This window comes from Colletotrichum scovillei, assembly GCF_011075155.1.
Source record: "Colletotrichum scovillei strain TJNH1 chromosome Unknown Contig00002, whole genome shotgun sequence".
Lineage (NCBI taxonomy): Eukaryota > Fungi > Ascomycota > Sordariomycetes > Glomerellales > Glomerellaceae > Colletotrichum > Colletotrichum scovillei.
Genome location: NW_023336260.1, coordinates 1,964,461 through 1,985,981, shown reverse-complemented (window position 1 = coordinate 1,985,981; position 21,521 = coordinate 1,964,461). Strand labels below are relative to the sequence as shown.

Genomic DNA, 21,521 nt, shown 5'->3' with positions numbered 1-21,521 from the left:
TGTCAACAAGGTAGGTACGGAGTACGGGCTACGGAGTAATACAACTGGGTCAACGGGTCTTGCTGTCAGGTCGGGAGTCGAAGAAGGAGGAGAAGGAGGAGCTCCTGGGTGGGAAAGTAGAAGATGGAAGAAGAAAAGAGGCGGTCGGAATGGAGCCACTGAACGGCCTCGCTTGCCATTGACCAGTGACCACGACTCCGATGGCTGCAGCTTACATGCAGCCAGGCCCAGAGAGCCCCCTCGTCTCCATCGTGCCATCTACGAAGTATGTACGCCGACGGGGGGCCGCGGCAGCACGGGGTGAGGTGGGAAGGAGGCTCCAGCTTGCTTGCTACCACATGCCGCTTTCCTTCTTGTTCCCGCCAACCGCCAATGAGGCGGGACGGGAGGAAGGGAGCTACGGTGAGTCTTCGCTGCCATACGCATTGATGTATCCGTACAAGTCCAAAGGCACTGTGGAAAGATAGAGCAAGCGATGTGAGATGTGAGATCAGGGAAAGGCGCGGGTGCAGGGTTTTGCAGGGCAGGGTATCTTTAGAACGACGTGAATACAATTTCATCCGTAGAGGGGGGAAAAAAAAAGAAGGTGGCTGAAAGTCTCGTAATTGTTCACTCCTCGAATCGTCGAATCGAGTAAAAAAGCGAGGTCAAGGCAAGGCAAGCCAAGGCAAGGTAGCCCCAGGCAAAAGTAAAAGAACAAGGTACGGAAGGGACAGATACGGCACCCGGTAATCAAGTTCCCTGTAACTCAAACAAAAGTCAATTCGTCGATCCGAACACAATCGAAACTGGCGGTCGAATATTGAGGTGGTTGGCGCAAACACCTATGCTACCTACCTGAACCTCACCGTTAGACTGACGGTGACCTCGACAGCTTCGATTACCCGCCAAAGCCCGTAGAAAGAAAAAAAAAAAAAAAGAGGAAGAAAAGCAACTGATTCGGCACCTTTGATTGACTGGTGCGTTGTTTCAAGCCTAGACCATTTGCTGTCTGAGTCTCTGACATAGGCTGCTCAACATGAGGGGCCGAGGTTTATATGTTTGAGGAAAAGAGCCTAAACCGACACAAAGTCTAAGGAGTGAAGACAACAATAAGTAGCAATTGAAGGTCGAAATAATGCAGACCAAGACCAAACAGTAGACCCTTGAGAGCTTATTTTCAAGCCGTCCAGGAGCCATGCAGTAGCTAGATTATTCGATGCGGGAGTGCCCGCCCCTCTCCAAAGCAATACTTCAGACCAGGACTCCCTCTCTTTGACAGAGCTTGGACTGCAGTCTTCTCCAACGACTCCAACGAGCATCCTCAGTTAAACAAAGACCACATGGGAAATCGCAACGGGGCTATCCAGTGTTTCCAATTGATTGATTGGTTGCGCCTCTCAACACCAACAGCGCCGTCTAACGTCCATGGGGAAAAATACACTAACCACAATGCCCAAATGCTATAAAAGTGATAAGAAAGAGAAAACCTCAAGGTATTTCTATGCAATAGACGCCCATACCTGCCCCGTCGCACACCTTATTTTTCAGTGAGCCTATCAGTCTCTCTGTTGCCGCTACCCTCTCTCGAGCGGTCCCGGTTGTCGTGGTATGCCCCAGTCTCATCATCGTCATCTTCGTCATCACCGGCAAATGCATCGTAGAGCTCACGACCCCGCGTACGCTTCTCGCCATTGAGACCCTCCGTCTCGTCCTCGTTGAGCAGCTCGAACTCGTAGTTGTCACGAGGCGCGCTGTTGCGGCGCTTGCGGATGTAGAACCAGATACCCAAAGCAGAGCAGAACACAGCAATGAGACCAATAGCGCCGTAGACCCAGACACCAGCCTTTCCGAACGACGGGAGCCAAGACACCCAGTTGGACGGGCTGGTCGTTGCCGCAGGCGTCTCCTGCGTGTCTGTCGGCTTGCCAGTCTCCGTAGGTGTCGCGTCGGCTCCAGACTGGATCTTGGTAGGCCGCTCGGGATGGTCGGAGGGCTTGACAACAGTTGCGGTGTTCTCGGCAGCGTGCGTCATGGTCGTGATAGCAGCCGGCAGAGTGGTGGTTGCAACAAGTGCGTGATCGTTGTCGTCCTCCTCAGTCGGCATGGGGAGGAGAGTTGCCTTGCTAGCGTCAATCGACTCGCCCCAAAGCTTCAAATGCCAGTCGACAAAAGTGCCCTTGTGTTCGTTCTCGTTGGAATCCTTGACCACAACGGTCCACTTGCCAACACCGGATTCACCCCTAATTTGTTGTCAGCATTTCGATTCCAGTGTCTCGCCAATTTTTCCGAACAACTTACCAGTGGGCAACACTCATGAAAGTCCAGTCAACGTAGCCAGACTTGGCCGAGTCCATCTTGCGGGTGACAGAGAGGTGGCTGGTGACTCCTTCGGGGCTAATCAAGTCGGCACTCAAGTCACCTCTGCGCGTGTGGTTCACGTTCATAGTGACGGTCACATGCTCAAGTCTCTCGAGGTTGGCTTGCTTCAGAGCATCCGCAGTGACATCAAAGCTGACCGCGATGCCGTCCTTGCCTTGAGGAATGTCCTTGTTAACATGGATCCAAGGAGAGTAGTACCAAGCCTGGGGCTTGACGTTCTTCCAAGCCTTGGCTGCCTCGACCATCTTGAACGCATCAATCTTGCCGTATCCGTACGTGTGGCTGAACTTCTTTCCAATCTTGGTCGGCATCCACTCGCCGTTGGCCTCGTCAATGGGCACAGCGGTATCCATGGCGAGCCATTGCATATCTCTCCAAGTAAGATCAGGGCGAGCCTCGAGAACGAGTGCGTAGACACCAGCACCCAAAGGAGCGGCGGCGGAAGTACCACCGTGACCATTATAGCAGGCATTTTGGCCAACATCAGTGGTGTGCTGCGCAAACAAGTCAGTTCTGGTCCTGTCAAGCTAGAAGAGTTTGGAAAACATACGATAGCATCTCCGCTGCCACTACTGTAGGTGACAACAAGTTGAGCCGAGCACTTCTCTGAGTAGTAAGGATGCTGACCCTTTCTGTCAATCGCGCCAACAGTGATGCTGTAAATGGAGTTTGTGTAGCCGTCAAAGTTGCAGTTGTCATCGTTCGCGGCACCGTTACCACTGGCAAAGACGTAGATGGATCCCTTTCCGCCACGGCCCTGCTGGATGCCCTTGAGCATAGCACGCTTGATAAGAATACCAGGCGCATCCATGGATCGACCGTCATCCGGAGGGCCCCAGGAGCAGGAGTAAATGTCGTTGTGCTGGTAGTCGTAGGTCATCGCGACAGCCTCGTCGGCATCCGAAATCAACTTGCTCAGAATACGGATACCCGCGATCTTGGAATCATAGGCCACTCCGACACCGCAGACGTTGTTCTTGGCCGCAGACACTTCACCAGCGCACCGGGTGCCGTGCTTATCGTCGCTGAGCGTGGGCTTGGGCTCTTCGCGGTGGTCGTTGAAGTCGTAGGAACCGGCGGCGTAGTAGTTAGGCTTCAGGTCGTCGCTGTACATGTCGAGACCGTCGTCTACGATGGCGACAGTTGCATTCTTGCCCGTGATACCAGACTTCCACACGCCGGCGACGTTGATGTCGTGGCCTGGCTGGACGGTATTGAGCAAATGCCACTGCTCATTGAAGATGGGGTCGGCGATGCCGAGGGTCTTCATGACTTCGTTCATCTGCTCAACCATCTTAGGGTCGGCCGCGTCCTGGCGAGCGTAATTGGCCGGCCCATGCGACCGCGGGGGGACTCTCTTCTCCCAAGGCTTCCGAAGCTGCTGTTTCTGCGAAAGACGAACTCCATCGAGAACGTCGGAGCCGCCAAGCGTGCGTTTCCGCAGCTTGCGCTCCTGCAAGGCTGGCTTGACGATGTCGTGCTCGACCTTCCTAGCGGAGAAGATGTGATGGCCGTCGAGACTGCCCAGTGTACCCTCATGCCTCAGACCCAAGCGGTCGGCAACCTGGCCGGGAGATGTAGACGAATCCAGCTCGAGAACATAGTAATCATTCGTTTCGTAGTTTCGAGGGGAGGAAGTACCGCTTGCGAGGGCAGCAAGACCGAGGAGAACCGCGGAAAGCTTCATGATGCGCTGCCGAAGACCCCTCGAGGGGATGTTGATAATGCGCAAAGAAAGGAGGGACTGAATAGGAAGGGGAGTCGACAATTAGCTTCCGTGCCCGTCTCGAAATCGAGTCAAACCATGAAAGGGAAAGGAAGGGGAAGAAAGAAAGATGTAAATCTAGAAGAGGTTGCTGGACACAACACGTACCTCTCTCGTCAATCAGGGGAACGAAGGGAACAAACGGGACTTGGCTCGTCTAGGCTGGCTGGGAAGAGCGGAAGACGAGACGTGGTCGAGTCGCAAGTGGCAAGGGCGGCCCTTGAAGATGGCCAAAGCTTCTCGATTTCCCTTGCAGCGCGACTCTGCTTTCCGCTTTTTTCTTACGAATGCCTCGAATACACGGGACACCTCTTATGTACTTTATTGGTATGCCGGTCTGGTACCAGAGCAAATCACCTGGCAAAACCCGTTTGTATTGCTTGGCGACGCAAACTCGATGGAGATGATTGTTGGTCGTTGGTTAAGTATTACTTGAAATGCAGCAAAGGCTAGAGTTCATGCGTAATAAACAGCGGGGAGGCTCCGTCTCACCCTCCGTCGTCGTGGACTTTAATATCGATATGGCCGACGCCAATGGCCCAAACGAGAACGAGAAGTTACCAATAGGTATACGTAGGTAGAGCTGCTGAGCACTCAACAACGACGATACTGGGGACACAGGTGACAAAGTGAGGATAGAAATGCGACGAGTGAATGAGCAATGAGAAACTCAAGACTCAGAGGCAAATGGGGAAGAAATGGAAAATGCTGACGAAAGCAGTGAGAGCGACCTGGAACACAAGGCAGACGTATCCGTACTCTCTGGCCAGATGCACTCAATGCTCCCTTTCACTGCTGTTTCGTGGCCTTCTCGAAAACGGCAGGAACATAAGGATGCGGACAGGGCGTCCAATGCTACCTGCTACAGTCAGACAAACGCCCCCGAAAGACCCCTTCCCTCCAGCCACGGCCGCATTAGATCCTCGTGCTCTCCAGCAGGTTGCAGCCCCAGGTACACGTAAACCTGGGGACGCTAGTCAAATGTAGCCGTACCCGTCGACTTAGGGGTCCTGCGGCCTGCGCGTTTCTGGTGATAACGACCCGATACCTACCTAGGTACTTGCACAGGTACTCAAGGTAGGTAAGTTTGCAGTACGGTACCTTATACCGAAAGGGAAGGCGGCGATTCAGGTGGGCTGGCAGCGGGCAGTCACTTACTTCCATTGTCTCCAGTTAGGCCCCCAATAAAATGCTGTAGCTCACTGCCGCACCACCGCCCACACTGCCGTTTCAACACTGGCGCAGCCCGTCACGGCCCCACCTCATTGGCCCGTTGTTGCGACGAGATGCCGTGTGATGTCTTCGTCAAGGTGTCCAGATCCTCTCCATATTTGCCTCTCACCTTTCACCTCTTACGTGCTGCTGCTGCTGCAAGCTGGTTGCGCCTCCCGTCGCTGAAGACTCGTGATTGGGAAAGTACGTACTCGGGTTCGTAAACATGCAAAATTGCGAGTGCCGACCAAACTCCGATATTGAACAGTCAGCAATCCCCCATTCGGATATAAGGAGCGCAGAAAGTCCAGTTCCTCCCAATTCCCCGTCCCACCGTGACACCGGTCCCACGACCGCTTCGGACCCTTCCACCTGAATTTAATCTATCGAAACTTTGGCAACGTTGTTCTCCCGCAAAATACGACACAACAGAAATTCTGCTTCCCGCGGTCTCGAGACAAGGGGCGGATACTGGACTCTGGAGTCAGGTCTGACTGTACCAGTGTACCTGTGGTAGGTATTGCACCCTGCGACTTGCACGTATTCGTAAAAGGGCCCAAACGTCGAATCAGAGACCACGCCTCAGAGTCTTGGCTCGCGGCCGAGCTTCAGCATTCTCACGGTTTGCCTTGGCGCTTGACACAATCAACCGTTTCGGAATCTGGTCCCGTTCGTTCTTTTCTCTCGTGCGCCTGTGGCACCATCCTACGATGTTTTGAAAAAGACAGACTCTTCTATTATACCCTCCCCTTCGTCACAGCATACAATACTATAACAAATGAATGTCATGTATAATAAGTGACATTGACTTCACTAGTGTTTGCGTGGCTAGTCATGCTCTATGTGTAAAGAGACGTGCCTGCAATGCACATCCGCAAACAATGTTTCTCCTCCAGTCTTATATCCAAGTCGCTAGGTTTTGCGGCCTGCTCCCAAAGCAAGCCACAATTCTGACAGACGCCCTACCGAGACTCATGTTCTGCATGCTAGGATAGCAAGAGGCCCCTTGATGGCGAATTCGTCTTGAGCCACATCGGACAACCCAGTTCCTGCATGAATGGACGGTATTCTCGAAAACGGTCACGAATCGGCCAGAGAACAATAATCCAGAGTATACTTCTTATACTGTGGAACGACAAATAGTCTTCCTACGTAGAGTCGGCTATGTTGGTTTCGTAACTGCCAGCGCCCGTTTATCAGACTTCACCATCGTGAGAGGAAGAAAATGTATTGATTCATTAATCACAATTCACACGCCCCCATCTTCATGATTATCTCCAGTTCTACCTGACTGGTATGTCCGATACTCCGATGGCATAACCCGCTCTCCCGTCTGCTGAATCTGTCCGAGGTAATGCTCCGGAGCCATTGGAAGCTAATCCTATACCAACATATAAACCCAATTAGGCGGGTTTGGCCCAATCTTCATCCATTTCTCGAATCCTTTTACGCATGATGGCTCTCAACTCGCTGCCCACGTTCTCCCGGTACTTCTAGCACTACTCCGCCAGCCGGCGGCCAGGAGGCTCAACACCAGTGCTGCGGGTGCCCGAAACGCCTTGCTCCTCCATCGCCTTGACGTAGCTCTCCCAAATTTCCGTGACTTCGTCGTAGAATTCAATGTGGGAGTCGGCTAGGCCTCCGAGCTGCTTCTTGAACTCGACTCGCTTGATTCGCTCAAAGTCGGCGACCTCCTTGACCACCTCGTCGTCGAACATTTCGCTCGTCTTCTTGGCTCGCTCCGCCTCGGTAGTAAGCTTGTCAATGTTCATCTCCAGCTTCCTTTGGCGATCGCGACGGGCCTGCTCATGATCGACTCCACGCACGTCTTCGAGCTTGCGCATCAGCCGTCCGCTGGCACCGGACAGGCCTCCAGAGCCATGACCGGACTGGAGCTGGTCCCTGTCGACAGTGTTCTTGTTAAGATACTCCGTGAGCTGTTCGTAGTCCACCTGTTTCTGCTCTCGCGCCTTCAACAGGCTCTTCAGTGCCGTGCTGTACGCTTGCATGTCCCGGAGACTGCCGAGGTAGTCTCCATCAGTGACATCCTTCAACTTTCGCAGGCCCATAGCAGTGTCCTCGATCGAATTGGCGAAATGTCGGACTTCGTCCTCAACACCAGGCTCCAGAGTGATGAGCTTCTGGAATTGCTCTGCCAGATCCTTGAAGTCCAGTTCGAGATCGTTCTCCCGGCGTGCCACGCGCGCTACAACCTTCTCTATGTGGGCCAAATCCTCGTCAAGCTTGTCGCTTCTTTCCCGGACCTCCAAGAACCGCTTGTCATGCTTGTGAGCCTTGGAAAAGGCATTGAGGAAGCTATCGGTAAGATTGTCGAACACGCCGCTGCTTCCGGCATCGCTGCTCTGGGATCCTCTGAGGCTGCGGCTGCGCATCGTGGCGTTCCAGTCCGGACTCTCGAGGAAAATGTGAAGGATATCAGCTCGACGGAGGACAGGGTGAAGGGAGAGGCGGTTCAAGAAGCGTTGCAGCGAATGCGCTCGGCGGTTGGTGAAGTCCGGCCCAAAGCGGTTGCCACTAACATATTCCATACGCTGTTTATCGGGGAGAGGAGGAACCGCGGCGGTAGGGTAGTCTCTGCTCAGTGCCTTATACAAGAAGACAAAGTCTGTAAACCGTCGCCGGGCTGTGGTATGCGATCTCTGGAAGGAGGGGAATGTGGTCTGTAAATCCGTGTCAGCGCGCGAAGAAACCGTAATCGCAGCTTTGTAGCCAAACTCTACAAAGCAGCTTGAGACTTCTTACGTTAGTGGTGATGAGGTAGGAAACAAAGGTATCCTTGGATCCTTCATTTTCCTTGAGCGGCTCAGAAACTGTGCAGTCCAGAACTTCCCGGTCGTCGTCATTGCCAGGTGCGTCGCTTTCGTAGGCATGGTGTCCGTTTCTATCGGCATCCTCGTCGTACTCAGTGGCCGTCACTGAACTCGAGCTTTCGGCAGCAGTGTGCTCGTCCGTATTCCAGGAGACATTAGAGAAATCATCTTGGTGTTGATCCATGACCGCCATGGCGTCCTGCTAGGCGGACGTGGGGTTATGTGGTTGTTGTCGGGATCCGGAGTAGTCGCTTTTAGTGTTGGAGAAGCTAGGAATGAGGATCGTGGGGTGAGCCAGAAGACGCAGCGACAGGAATTGGAATCGCGAAGTTTGTAAACAATCAGATCTAGGAGGCTTGATCTTGGATCGTCGCAACGGATGGAGTTGGCGGAAAGAACGTCTCGTTTGCCGGACAATGGGCTGGAAGTGTCGGCGGCAGTGGTGGGGAATGGGCAAGAGCTGCCTGTCGCTGAACCATGAGAGGTGACGCTGCGAGCTTAGTGTAGCTGACCTGATGCGGTTGGGCAGCGCGATAGCGGGGAGATGTCAGGTACCCACACTTGTCCCTGAAAGCGGTCAGCGATGAGGTAACTCGCTAGCAGCCGTGCAACACTATCAGACCTCCAGTTCCGGAGGGCTATGACGACGCCAGCCAAAGCAGACGCAACCTAGAAACAGACGACAGAAGAAGACCAGGGGTTGCCTCGGATCGTCGAGCGTAACACTGGAAGCTCAGGCCAGCCTGCTCTTCTTTCGGATGAGCGAAACGAACTACAGAGCTAAATGGCTTTTGAACAGATTTGTCTGAGAATTTTAGTCGTTATGGGGGAAGGTTTGCTAGCAACGCATACAACGGCCACCATTATACAGTAGTGGAATCTATTTGCTTCCTGAGATGGATCTTTCTAGTGCCCTGTGATGTTCCCTAGGGGTGTTGTGAACCCTCTTCTTTTAGTACACGCTACCCAGCCTTATGCCATACACGTCTAACAAAGAAAAAGATAATGTTTGTCTACAGCTGCGAGCGCTTTATTTGTCGCTCTTCTCCGCCTTCTCAACCTGCGCCTTTCCATCTCTGGCAATCAGCATCTCCTGCTCGGCCTCCTTGGCTTCCTTGGCCTGGGTAGACGTAGCAGCTTGAGCATCCGCAGACTGGCTTTCTTCCTTCTCGTCAATGTTGTCAATATCGCGAGGGGTGGCAAAACCAGAGCTCGCGTTCTCCTCGTTCTGGCTGTTCTCCTCATCGATGAGCTCCTGCTGCTCCTTGAGAACCTCCAGGCGCTGCTTGTTGGTAGCGGCGCCCTCAGCGCTTGACACCTCGAGGGAGATCTCGTGGAACAGCTCATCGGGGATAGACGAGAGAACACCGACGAGGGCCTCGATCTGGCTGTGTGCAGCCACCTGTCCATACATGTAGGCGTTGCTCAGAACCAACAGAGTGGAGGGGACGCCGTCCTTCAGTCTGAGGTCAAGCCACTGCTGAAGGTACTCGCGCATTCTCGCGGGAGAGACGCTCGCTGTGCGGATACCGCGGCTGGCGCAAGCCATCTGCAGTTCACCGACGCTGAGACTGTCAACACCCTCGTAGCTAATCTGTCTGTCGTCGCGCTTGATCTGGCGCATGCGGTGACGGACCTGGTACCGCAACATGTTGTCGGTACCGAAGGTATTGAGGTTCATGTATCTGCACATGGAAACCAACTGGGGTCTGGAGAGGTTGTCCAGGGTCAAGTCATCCTTGAAGATCTTGCAGACCTTGATGATGTCCTCGCGGGTGGGCGACTCGCCGGAGGATCTAAGTTTCCGGAAGAATGTGGTAAATGCCTCACTCTGAGTCGTTGCCGGAGTCAACGGCAAACCAGTCTCTTTAAGACTGGACCGCAAGAACTGGCTGACTTCTTTGCGCGTCGTTCTGAGGATCGTCGCCTTGGCGTCTCTTGACTTTTGTCCCTCGTATGTGCTTGGCAGCATGTTGGGGAACAGGCGGAGAGCCACTGGAAGCAGAAGCTCAGCGAAAGGGACAATGACGAAGACAGAGAAAGGTACAAGGCGTCCAAGATCCTGGACAGTACGTTGCAACTGGCGGTTCTCTCTCCGACTGAGTTCGTAGCCAGCGGCCATCTTCAAGGCAAGCCGAGTGCTGATCTTGACTTCTGTGGCGAGCAACTTCGTTCCGTCCCAGTAATGGTGAGCTTCCTTCTTGACCTTTTGCCAAACTGTCAATTTCTCCTTGGCGGTCTTTTCGGCATCTGCAGAGGTTCCCTTCGCGGCCGCTAGTTCCGACAATGATGCGTCGGTCTCAGCCTTGTCTGCTGCCGCGGCATCCTTGGATGACTTGCTCTCGCTCTCAGCTGCATCTTTGGATTCGGCGGCAGCCTTTGAGTCGCTCTTCGCCGCTGGGGTGCTTTCCTTGGGCAGGGGCTTCTTAGCCGCTTCGACATTGAAGCCCGGCGGCGGACCGGAGGACTGGCCGTGGTTGTGGTGGTCGGTACCCAGATGACGGACAGGTACAAGGAGGGCGAGGGCGTTAACTCGTCGAGGAAGATGTCTTGCGTTTCGGCCGAGCACAGCTGACGAAACACCGAGGCTAGACAGCGCACGCGCTGGAAGATGTTAGAGAAGAACTGCAGGCGTGGCCAGTCGAGCACACAAGAAAACGGCCCGTGGAGATGGGTGAGCGGGCAGGAAGCATTCGCAGGGGATGGGCTTACCGTTGCCCAGGAGAGGGTTGGCAATCGCCGCCCGACGAGCGACACTGGCGGAGGCGCTCATTCTGCAGCGGTTGACTGGCAATCAAGAGAGTTTGATGAAGTTGTTGTGAATAAAGAGCGGACTACCGAAGAGTAGCGATCATGGGCGACTATCTGGAGGTGGGCAGTATACTACAACTAAAGACAATGATGGAGAAGTGGAAGATGTACAATGATGCGAAACGAACTCAAGAATTCTGGAATGGAGGGCAACCGATCGCATCAAATGGAATGCTACCACGACTTGTCCCTGGCTTCCGAAACCACCCATGGCCGGGGGGGCCCAGAGACTACCAGAAACAGCACGTGCAAGATCACGGGGTTTTGCCTCCTTTGCTTCTCTCGGGGTTCGCTTGCAGACAATGAAAGGCGGGCTGGCCGCTGGCACTGCGGGAGGATGGAGATGCTGAGCAAGCACCACAGCACTGTAAGTACCTTCGAACCTTACCTAGAGAGACCTGTACTTGTAGGAACCACCTCAGATCCCGGTTCAATTTATCTGCAGGTACGTACCTGGGCGTGCTGGGCCGAGCCCGTGCCACTTGTCAGTTCTGGGCTGGCACAGCTAGGTACATACGTTTGTGTGCTGCTCCTTTGGCTTCGACCACTGTTTGTATTGTTTTCCACCCGCTCATTCGTTCGTCTGCCACCATCGCCACATGGGTAAGCCATAGACGACGGCCGTCTCCTGTAGATCGGTGGGTCATCCTGGCCTTAGCTACCAGAAGCTTGACTTTCTGGGCTTTCGGGCTGTGCAAATCGCTCCCTTAACCCGTGTCGGTGTTAGTAGACAACAACCGGCAACTAGTTACCGGGCAGTGCGTTGATGAGGAACTCTGCCTGGGCTGAACCTGGCCATTCGTCTTTTGTTGGAACTTGAACTTCTTACAAGTTACGTGGGCTTCTCAAATGATGCCGTTTGGCACTGTGGAGGAGACAGATCGGCGGTATCGGGCAGAGCTGTCCGCAGTGGCCAACTTGTAGCAGCCTGGCACAGTTCCCGGGCTGTTGTTACTTGTGCAGCGGCCAATTTGAACTGGTAGAATAGGAGTAAAGAAGCCATTGCAGTAGACATAGAAAACCTGGCATGTTGTCCCGTTGTATCGCCATCGTCAAGCCTTATCTATCGCTGTGCAACTGGTGGCTTTCTGTGACCAGGAGAGTTTGTGGCACGAAACACTGAGCAAACAGTTGAGCAAGTCGGTGATGGCTGACGGGCAATCCAAGTGCGGCATCGGAATGTTGCCTACCTACCTCTCGCTGCGTATGTGCTGGCTGTGGTGTTGCTAATAGCAAACCGTAATACGCCCTCAACAATATCCGTAAAACTCCCTGATTTTTCTCCCGACTCCGCTCGACATTTTTTTGGTGGGAAATCACAAGCTCGTCATTCGACTGCTGACTTTCCCTTGCCAGCTGGCACCACCTAGGCCACGACCTTCTCAAGGTACGTAGATGCTATCTTATCTCAACATCGTCACCAGCACCAGCACCAGCACCTGCGGAAGAGTGACGAGACTCGGAGACACTGTGCCCTGGCTGCCTTAGCGTTCCCCGGACTTTAGAGCTTGAGACCGGCCGACCAGACGAGTCGAGGCAAACTTGGAAGCACCAGCCCAAAGGCTCAGGGTCCAGCACAGCACCAACTGCCAACTTGACGGGGGTGAACTTGCGAATCCCGACCCACCCCGAGAAGCCAGCAATTCAGTCGAGCCAGTGACGGCGCACGCTGCCACGCTGCCAATCTCGACGGATAGAACCAGTGGAGGGTCTTTGGAGAGGAGAGAGAGAGAGAGAGCGAGATCCGGCCGTCGGCCACATAGCCAGAGTCGACACACGTTCCTCGGGTCCCCTCAACACCCATCCGTCAAATCGACCGATTTCCAAGCATCCCCGTCCGAGGTGCGCGCCAGCACCCCCGTCGCTGCACTCGCCTGCATCCCACCACCGCGGTTCTGCGTCCGCTCGCTGTTCTCCACCCTCCTTCTCGGCATTCCTTCACAACCACCTCGACCTTTGCGCTTCCTCTCTCTTTTCTTCCTCCTCCTTCTTCCTCCCCTCCCTAGATTGTCGCTATATACCAACGTCCGTCGTCCTGTAAAGATCATGACTTTCTCCTGAATCCCCTCCGAACACGATCCCGTCTGGGTCTCGCGATTCCGACTCGTTCCTTTTCCCCCGCACAATTTGGGACCAGCGCCATCTCATTCCCGCCAATTTCGAAGCTACCGATACATAGTACCTGGGCATATACCTCGAACCAACCCCTCCGTCACTCCCAATTCAACCACATTACCTGCGCCAACCGATCATTGATTCGTGTATACTATGAGACTCCGCAAAGCTGCCCGCGTTATTCTCGTCGGAGCCCCCGGTGTTGGAAAAGGAACGCAGTCCGAACGACTCCTTCAACGGTTTCCCCAGATTCAGTCCATTAGCACCGGAGACCTGCTTCGCAACAATGTCAAGCTCCGGACCCCCCTCGGTACGTGTCACATGCTACCGCTGCCAACCAGCACTTGCTCTACACATCCTGCTGCACATGCTAACCTCTCCTTCTTACAGGTATCAAGGTCGAGAACACCATGAAGTCCGGCGGACTCGTGGCTGACGATCTGATTATGCGCCTCATCTCCAACGAGATGTACAAGAACGGCTGGCTTCTCAACAGCCGCAGAAGGCCTCAGGTCATGACCTTGTCATCTTCCGCCGCCACAGTCGACTCGTTCTACGAAGAGCAGCTAGATGACTTTGTCACGGCTACCGGAGCTCTGGACAGCCATGGGCCACCGGAGGCATCCGAAGACCCCGACGCCTCTTTCATCCTGGATGGTTTCCCACGGACTGCCACCCAGGCGGCGGTTTGCGACAAGTTGATTCCGATCAACCTGGTGGTGTCGCTCAAGACCCCGTTCAACGTCATCATGGAGCGCATCTCCGGCCGCTGGGTCCACGAGCCCTCGGGACGCGTGTACAACACATCCTTCAACGCCCCCATGATTCCCGGCAAAGACGACGTCACCGGAGAGCCACTTACACAGCGTCCGGATGACACTGAGGCGGTGTACAAGGAGCGCTTCCGCAAGTTCCAGGAGACCAGCGAGCCTCTTCTGGAACACTACGACAAGAAGGGCGTTCTCTGGGAGGTCGAGGGCATGAGCAGCGACGAGATCAGTCCCCTGCTCTTCGACGAATTCGAGAAGCGCTTCGTTCATTGATTTAAATTCATCTTTTGTTATATCTACAGGAGTTATACGTGGTCAAGATACCTCGGGCTGGCCAGAAAGACCCATGGCTAAAAACGGGCAGGTCGGACGGACGGGAATAATCCCCCAGGGCGGATGCAGCGCAAACAATCTGCAGCTTGAAATGTCGATAGTTATCATGAGTATTTTTAACAATGTACAAATATTTCATCTCTTACACGCATCTCCTGGCTGCGCTCTGCACGGTCACTCGCCTACTATGTACACACGTTGGATAAGGTCAGTAGGCGCGTAATGCTAACCCGCTCAACTGTTGTGCGTAAGGTAAGTCTAAACGAGTTCGTTTGAGACTCCCCTCAAGTTCAAGCAACTAAAACAGCTTAGTCTTGCAACCATCTGAAAGTCGGATTTCCGAGTAAGGTCGACTTCGAAAGTGGTACCTCTTTGCATGAATGATGGGCAGAACTAGACCTCGGGTAGTATTCTAGTAGATGCTGTAACGTATGCCGCGGGGTAAGATAGCCATCCGGCGGCAAGGGTGCCTTGCTGTCATCCAAACAAGCACTTCTCTTTACCCGGGCCACTGCGACGCCGCGGTCAACGTGGCAGGCCGCAGGCAGGCTCTTGGGTTATACGGTTCACCCTTTGGTCCGGGGCCCCTCTCACCTGTTTGTTCCTACTCATACACACATTCACCATCAGGTACTATGGGGCACTTGAGACGCCTCCCCGCCATCCGGCGCCGAGTAGTTCCAAAATTCTTGGGGGCGAGAAGACATTTGCCGTCCCGTGGCTCCCGTGACGTACCGTGATGACCATAGGCCCGGCCCGGATTTAATGCAGGGTCCACAATCTCGGAGGAAAGCTGCGGGCTTCCGGGGCACACCGACCACCTTGCATGGTCAAGCCCTTTGTTCTGTCAGACGACGAGTCTGGTTGGCTTGCTAGTGGTGCCAAGGCAACCTCGAAGTCTTGTAGGTTCGTGAATGTGTGACTTCTGCTGCTTACTGGATGACCGGACTTAGGGCGGAAGTCCTCATGGTCTATGGCTTGCGGCAACCCCCCTGAAAGCGTCGTCTGGCGTGAGAGAGATTGACAGATGAATATATGTGTACATATGTACGAAGATGGCTTGATGATGGTTCTTGGGCTAGTGAAGTCTGTCTTAACGCGAGCTCAGTCTTCTGGTGTATCAATCTCCCCTATAAAGCAACGCGGTTCCATCTTCACTTACACGCCCAAATTCCATTTCGATATTTAGCCTTCAACATTAACCATGTCTCAGATCCCTCCAACCCCTCCTTCTCATCCACCCGGTCGCTACACCGAGCTGCACAAATACGAAGACCTTACCGGACCAGGCGACGCCCGCCCAACGGCCCTCCAAATCGTACAAGATCAAGACCTCGTGGGCAAACTCCCGCACAAAGTCATCCTCGTCACCGGCGTCTCCTCAGGCCTGGGCATCGAGACGCTCAAAGCCCTCGCGGCGACCGGCGCGACGGTCTACGGCACGGCGCGAGACCTCTCCAAGGCGCGGGCCGCGCTAGACGAGAACGGAGACGACGAGTCCCTCGCCTCTGCGCCGAATATACATCTCCTCGAAATGGACCTCGCCAGCCTCGACAGCGTACGGGCCGCGGCGGCGGATTTCAAGAGGCGCAGTGACCGGTTGGATATCTTGATTAACAATGCTGGTGTGATGTATACCCCCGAAGGGAGCCGAACAAAGGACGGCTTCGAGATGCAGTTTGGGGTGAACCACCTCGCGCACTTTCTCCTCTTCACGGAGCTACGAGACCTTATGGCCTCGTCATCGACGCCCGGGTCCGCGGCGCGGGTTGTGAACGTCACGTCCTCGGGCCACAGGCTGCAGGAGATGAACTGGTCCGACGTCAACTTTTCCCGGCCCGGCGCGTACGAGGGGTACAGAGCCTACGGGCAGTCCAAGACGGCCAACATACTCATGGCCAACGGCGTGGACCGACGGTACGGGAGAGCAGAAGGCGGTGGGATCCACGGGTATAGCGTTCACCCGGGCACGGCGATGACGGGGTTGCAGGTCGAGGTGAAGGAACAGATGGAGGCGCTAATGGGGAACGAGGCGGCGTGGAAGACGGTGAAGAGTCCTGCACAGGGGGCTGCTACGGCGGTGCTGGCTGCGTTGGGGAAGGAGTTTGAAGGGAGAGGGCCGTTCTATCTGGAGGATTGCGAGGTCAAGGGGGAGACGAGGGAGAACTTGGGGTGGATGGGCGAGGGGTATGCTTCGTGGGCTTGGGATAGGGGTGAGGAAGAGAGGTTGTGGGCTTTGAGCTTGGAGATGGTTGGGTTGCCACGGGAAGAAGGCGGCGACTGGTAAGAATGGCATCTAGATGGTAATAGTTTCGTTGTAAGAGATTCGGAAATCACAGTGAATAGTCTATATAAGCGATTTCTTCTTAAGCATGGGATGCAAGCTCCATTCATGTGTGTGATAGTGCGAACGTCTTGTGATTCTTTTTGACTATAAGCCTTCCCACTTCTCACCATATGTGGTGGATAAATGTGACTCGCCTTGGTGCTTAGGGACATGTTCTCGATCTTCTGGCCATAAATGTCGAATATACGTTAAATACACGTTTATTTACTTCAATGCTTTGGGACGTAGCGTTCTAAGTGGGCGACAAGTTGAATCGCCGCCAACAAATCATCTTTTGTCTCCATCTCTAGCCCTACCACATTTGGTATCATAACCTTTATTAACTGCGTAAGGTAATTCACTTCTCACGTCAAGCAAGGAAAGAAACTTAAGCAATGAGTGACGCGCTAACTTGTCACACAATTTGTGTCCTCAGCAGCAGCCTCCGAGTTTTGAAGGCTGAATGGAGCGTTAGATCGAGATGAGATACCGCAGAGAGCACGCCTCCTGCAACACAAATACTATGATAGAAGTTGAACAACATCCGAACATATCACAAACATGGACTGAACATCAAGTATAGTACTCTCTTCTCATAAGTATGACTGCAGTGTCACCCTTGATCCCGCGCAGCAAATCCACCTGCAAAAAGCGTTTGTTGGTCTATTCACCAACATCAAATATCACGGCGAATTTAATAAAGGCAAAAAAACTACAAACGTAGTCAACTTAACCTGTTTAAATGCTCAATACGGTTTCCGCTGGATGGTCGTGGACGCACCGCCCGATCTTGGCACCTTTCCGCCCGCACGTGACCGTCATATCTTCGGAAATCATTTCGCGATAGAACGGCGAGAGTTACGGATACTAACCAAAATCATCCCAGAATCCACAACAGCATCTCCCCCCCCCCCTCCCCCCGGGAGTCGCAACCGGGGCAAGGGGGAAACTAGACAAAAAAAAAAAAAAGCTCTTGCGACCTCGTGGCGGGACAATCCGCTTTCTCCTCCTCCGCCCCGTCTGCCCCGTGGAGAAAAAAAAAACAGGTCGACCGTCGGCAGGTCGGTCGACTCGGCCCTATCCACGACGTCAAGGACCAAGTCCACAATGACCCCGAGATGACAGACCACTTTCCAGTTTGCATCCCGAGGGGTTGGCTGCTCCGGGCTTTGGCCGACGTTAAGTCCTGTTGACAATTTTTGGCGTTTTCTTCCGGTTTTCCCTACCTCTTTTGTTTTTCGATGATTTTTCGCCGGGCCCTTCTTGGCGCTTTGTGTTTGGGCATTTGCTATTCGTCTTTGGCCTTCCTGACGAACAAGCTGTCTGTCTGTCTCATTTCGCATCTCATGCCCTAATGGAATCGATCAGCATCTGCCGGATACCACGTCGTCAGCCCTAGATAGCAATCATAGCATGAAGACGAAAGGGGGTCTTTGCGGGCGCAGAAATGTCGAGCAGAAGTTCTCTCTCGACCATGAGACGGAGACTGGTTCGTCGTTCCCTTCAGCTTTCATTTGATTCATGTTCAACAGCCCAAACCAAACAAAACCCAGAGAAGCAAGTGCAACCCCCCACCCCTCAACAAGCGTCTTGCGTCTTGCGTCGCTGCGAAAGCGTGTGAGCGTCAGCGGACCGAAAAGAGGTGCGTGGAGACTTTTTGGAGACAGGTCCTCCACATTTCCCCCGAGTGGGAGCCCGGACGAACTCCCCTTTTCACGCAAGGCGGGAGGATGATCGATTTCACCCAACGGGGGTCATCGCTATCGCAACCCCCTGCAGGACGAGAGACTTGCAGGCTCCCAGCGAAGCAGACTCGTGGCAGCGTATGTAATCGTCGTCCCATCGGTTCCAAATGCCGAAAGAAGGATTCCCAAGGAAGGGCTCGAAGGAGGGCTGGGCGTCAGCCTTTGGCTCTGTGCCAAGCAATGGTCTGCAAGTCTAGGCATCATTGTTGTTGTTGTTGCTGCTGCTGCTGCTGCTGCTGCTGCTCTTTCTTCTTCCACTTCTCTTTCTCTCTGCGTATCTCTCGCACGCTTTGCATATCGCTGTGTCGACTGTCTTTCCAATGGTCCGAGGAGCAGCCGTGAAGCAGCGAAGCTTGTTGCGGGAATACGACGTAGGTCGAGTTTTCCCCAAGGGTTAAATTTGGATCTTTTTGCCGTCATGGCCCATGGGAAGCTTTTCAGTCCGACCTTTTCCCCGTTCCATGGTCACCCATGTCGTTGGGTCCACTACTGTATCGGCTACAGCCACATCTTAAAATCAGCTTTTTGCTGCAGGACTGCGGAAACACGCTGTCAGTCAGTCAGTGTCATAGTGTGTTGGGCTCCCATCCTCCCAGGCTCGGCTTGAGTGTAGCAATTTGGACGTATGCTATGTAGTAGTAGCGTGCTCCATACACTAAGAAGTCTGAGATCTGAGAAAGTGGGAGAGTTGCACTCCGTAGAAAGAGGCGTGAGACTCGAGGACAAGCGCCCGCTGCCCACCCGCCCCTGTCCGGGGAACGCCCGAGGCCTTCATCCCGGCTTTTTAACCAACTCCTTCCATATTATCCCCTCCACGTCCCCATCGCAGGAGCTGAGCTACGCAGTGCCCGCTCTTTGGGACTTTCCTCAGTCGAAAAAAAGCACAGTCAAAAAAGCAGGAAGAAACCTTCATTGGCGCGTTTATATCCAAAAGCAAGCTTTGGGAACTTGGCAAGGACGACCTTTCCTCAAGACTCGACAACCCTGGGAAAAGAGACTGGACGAGGACGACCAACAACGGCACACCATCTCCAGACTCCACGTTACATCCCCTTTTTCTCACGGATTCATTGCCTCCAGGGAACCTGGCTGCCACTCTTACGCCTGCGAAGACTACCGGTCCTCAATTCCTTGGCTCCCACGTATCTTTGCTTGACGGACGGTTTTCCAATTCTGGGTTTTCCCATTTTCCCGCCGTCTCATCTACCTTAATCTAGGCTTATCCTTTTTCAATTTCGTTTCTGCCTACCTACGGATACAGGCGACGGATACACCAAAGTGAGGGACCGCCGATCGAGAAACGACTGCCTATCTGCCCTACCGTAGCTCCCATACCCTACCCTTTTTTCCCCTTCCCCAACGTCGCCTGGGAAGACGAAAGAAGGGCCTCAGGACCTGCAGAGACGGGACGTACCTCGAATCCTACACGCGGGCCCCTGCATCCGCCAGCAGCTGTGAGGTGCTTCTTTTGGTCGGACGGAAAGAAACACCACGAACATACGAACTACATCTAGAAGAAGCCAGGAACGTGCGGTACTAAGGGACGACTTTTGCGTTATTTCCCCAATCTTTCAAACAAATTCCCGCCGCCCGCCGCGCGGCGGGCCTGCAATGTCAAGATGGAGGAGGAGAAGCATAAGTTCATCATCCCGATCCACGAACGGCGTCAACCAGGGACCGTGACCATCGACCCGAATTCCGTACCGTCACAACCGCAACACCAACCTACAACACCGCTACCAAACCATGAGGCTCAATCGCCCATCGATTCTTCCCCCAGGATACAGCAAATCGAGTCCTTCACATCCTACCCGCCGGGCGCCCACCTCCGAGGGGACGACATACCCGACGCCTCGCCGCCCTACCCAGAGTCGAGAATCAGCTCCGAGGCGCCCGTTGTCACACCGGCGCCGGTGCCCGCACGAGGACAAAGCCACCACCACCGCGTCCCGGCGCCGGCTCTGGCGCCAGCCGACCCCGAACGGCAACAGGGCGGCACCTTGGCAACATGGAAGCAGAGGTTTGATGGTATCGGCGGGAGGGGGCCACAGCAGCACCCGAGAAAGACAATCTTGGGCCTGACCGTTCTACGCTTCTGGGCCGCAGTCGCACTGGGAGTCATCATCGTCGGCGTCGCCATCGCCGTGGGCCTGGCGTTGGGTTTGGCTAACCGGTACGTCTGACGAACGAGCTTACTATCTACCTACCTTACCTTTCCACCCATTCCTCCTGTCAACTCTTTGTCTCTCCTCCTCCCCCGTCTTCGTCATGACAGCCTCGAAGGCTGACGGAAAGCGTCCTCCTTTTTGCGAAATTCAGCCCCTCCGACGAAAACGAACCCAAAGCCGTAATCCAACAGCTCGGCGTCCCTTCGCCCGCCCCGATCAATCCATACTGCCCGCTAGCTACTGCGGGCGTGAACACGACGGTAACCCCATACGACGCCTCCGGCTCCCCCATCCGCTTCAACAACGACGAGGTCATGTCTTTCGACGTCCTCTGCAACACGTACTACCCGATGCGCCAGGGGATCAACCCGTACCTCCGCGACATCCTCGTCATGACCGTCCCAGATATGCTCACCTGCATGACCCTCTGCGCTCAGTACAACCAGGGCTACAGCGACGCCGTCGGCGACGACGTGTTTCTTGACGGCGGCGGCATCTGCGTCGGCGTCGCGCTCGTCAAGGGCACGGCGCAGTTCTGTCACTTACAGAACGCCACGGGGATCAACCAGACCACCGCGTCTGGCGGTTTCGATGTCGATAGCGCCGTGCTTTCGGGCCAGTGGGCCAGCCTGACGAGCGTGGAGCAGATCCGAACCTTTGGCGGGAATATTGACGATGTCATTGGCGCTAACGCGACTACGACTACGACTGCAGCCGCGACGGCCACGACCGGTTGATCCAATAGTGAACCGATTTCTCGGACGATCATTGGTGCGGTTTTCATGTCAATACTTCATTCCCGTGTAATGAAACGAGGGATTATGTGTTTTTGGTTGAAGCGATTTGGAGTATTTATCGACCCTCCTCAGCATCCGGAACCGTTAATCCAGAGTCAACGCTATACTCTCTTGGTCTGACTTTTGGTCCTGGTGCGATTTTACTGTCTGAGGAAGGCACATTTGTGATAAGATACAGCGATGACATTGGCGAAGCGTTGTGTTGGATATATTCGAGCGAATTTGGAGCGAATTTGGAGGCGCCTACGACGAGGAAGCTCCCGAGTTTGCGATATTTTGGTCTACGA

General features: G+C 54.3%; 6 protein-coding genes across 6 annotated transcripts; 3 read left to right on the top strand and 3 right to left on the bottom strand.

Annotated features, from left to right (window-relative positions):
- Nucleotides 1–1,371: 1,371 nt before the first annotated feature.
- On the bottom strand, nucleotides 1,372–4,288 carry HER10_EVM0013156 (subtilase). The gene is made up of 3 exons (XM_035483208.1): nucleotides 2,912–4,288; nucleotides 2,281–2,855; nucleotides 1,372–2,222 (listed from the first exon to the last, which is right to left on the bottom strand). The coding sequence occupies exons 1-3, from the start codon at nucleotides 4,046–4,048 to the stop codon at nucleotides 1,520–1,522; spliced, it is 2,415 nt and encodes an 804-aa protein (XP_035337845.1). The 5' UTR covers nucleotides 4,049–4,288; the 3' UTR covers nucleotides 1,372–1,519.
- Nucleotides 4,289–6,592: 2,304 nt separating this feature from the next.
- HER10_EVM0008767 (PX domain-containing protein) lies at nucleotides 6,593–8,860 on the bottom strand. The gene is made up of 2 exons (XM_035478276.1): nucleotides 8,102–8,860; nucleotides 6,593–8,019 (listed from the first exon to the last, which is right to left on the bottom strand). Exons 1-2 carry the CDS (start codon nucleotides 8,360–8,362, stop codon nucleotides 6,838–6,840), a joined length of 1,443 nt encoding a protein of 480 aa, XP_035337474.1. The 5' UTR covers nucleotides 8,363–8,860; the 3' UTR covers nucleotides 6,593–6,837.
- A 134-nt stretch (nucleotides 8,861–8,994) lies between these two features.
- HER10_EVM0002512 (uncharacterized protein) lies at nucleotides 8,995–11,156 on the bottom strand. Its single transcript, XM_035472219.1, has 2 exons — nucleotides 10,882–11,156; nucleotides 8,995–10,773 (listed from the first exon to the last, which is right to left on the bottom strand). The coding sequence occupies exons 1-2, from the start codon at nucleotides 10,940–10,942 to the stop codon at nucleotides 9,200–9,202; spliced, it is 1,635 nt and encodes a 544-aa protein (XP_035336978.1). The 5' UTR covers nucleotides 10,943–11,156; the 3' UTR covers nucleotides 8,995–9,199.
- Nucleotides 11,157–12,588: 1,432 nt separating this feature from the next.
- HER10_EVM0009666 (adenylate kinase) lies at nucleotides 12,589–14,335 on the top strand. The gene is made up of 2 exons (XM_035479146.1): nucleotides 12,589–13,405; nucleotides 13,486–14,335. The coding sequence occupies exons 1-2, from the start codon at nucleotides 13,249–13,251 to the stop codon at nucleotides 14,136–14,138; spliced, it is 810 nt and encodes a 269-aa protein (XP_035337558.1). The 5' UTR covers nucleotides 12,589–13,248; the 3' UTR covers nucleotides 14,139–14,335.
- Nucleotides 14,336–15,402: 1,067 nt separating this feature from the next.
- Nucleotides 15,403–16,485, top strand: HER10_EVM0005645 (uncharacterized protein; the record flags this gene model as incomplete). The annotated part of the gene is made up of 2 exons (XM_035475251.1): nucleotides 15,403–16,070; nucleotides 16,125–16,485. The coding sequence occupies 2 exons, from the start codon at nucleotides 15,403–15,405 to the stop codon at nucleotides 16,483–16,485; spliced, it is 1,029 nt and encodes a 342-aa protein (XP_035337222.1).
- A 3,403-nt stretch (nucleotides 16,486–19,888) lies between these two features.
- On the top strand, nucleotides 19,889–21,174 carry HER10_EVM0001144 (uncharacterized protein; the record flags this gene model as incomplete). Its single annotated transcript, XM_035470900.1, has 2 exons — nucleotides 19,889–20,442; nucleotides 20,589–21,174. The coding sequence occupies 2 exons, from the start codon at nucleotides 19,889–19,891 to the stop codon at nucleotides 21,172–21,174; spliced, it is 1,140 nt and encodes a 379-aa protein (XP_035336864.1).
- Between the last annotated feature and the right edge of the window lie 347 nt (nucleotides 21,175–21,521).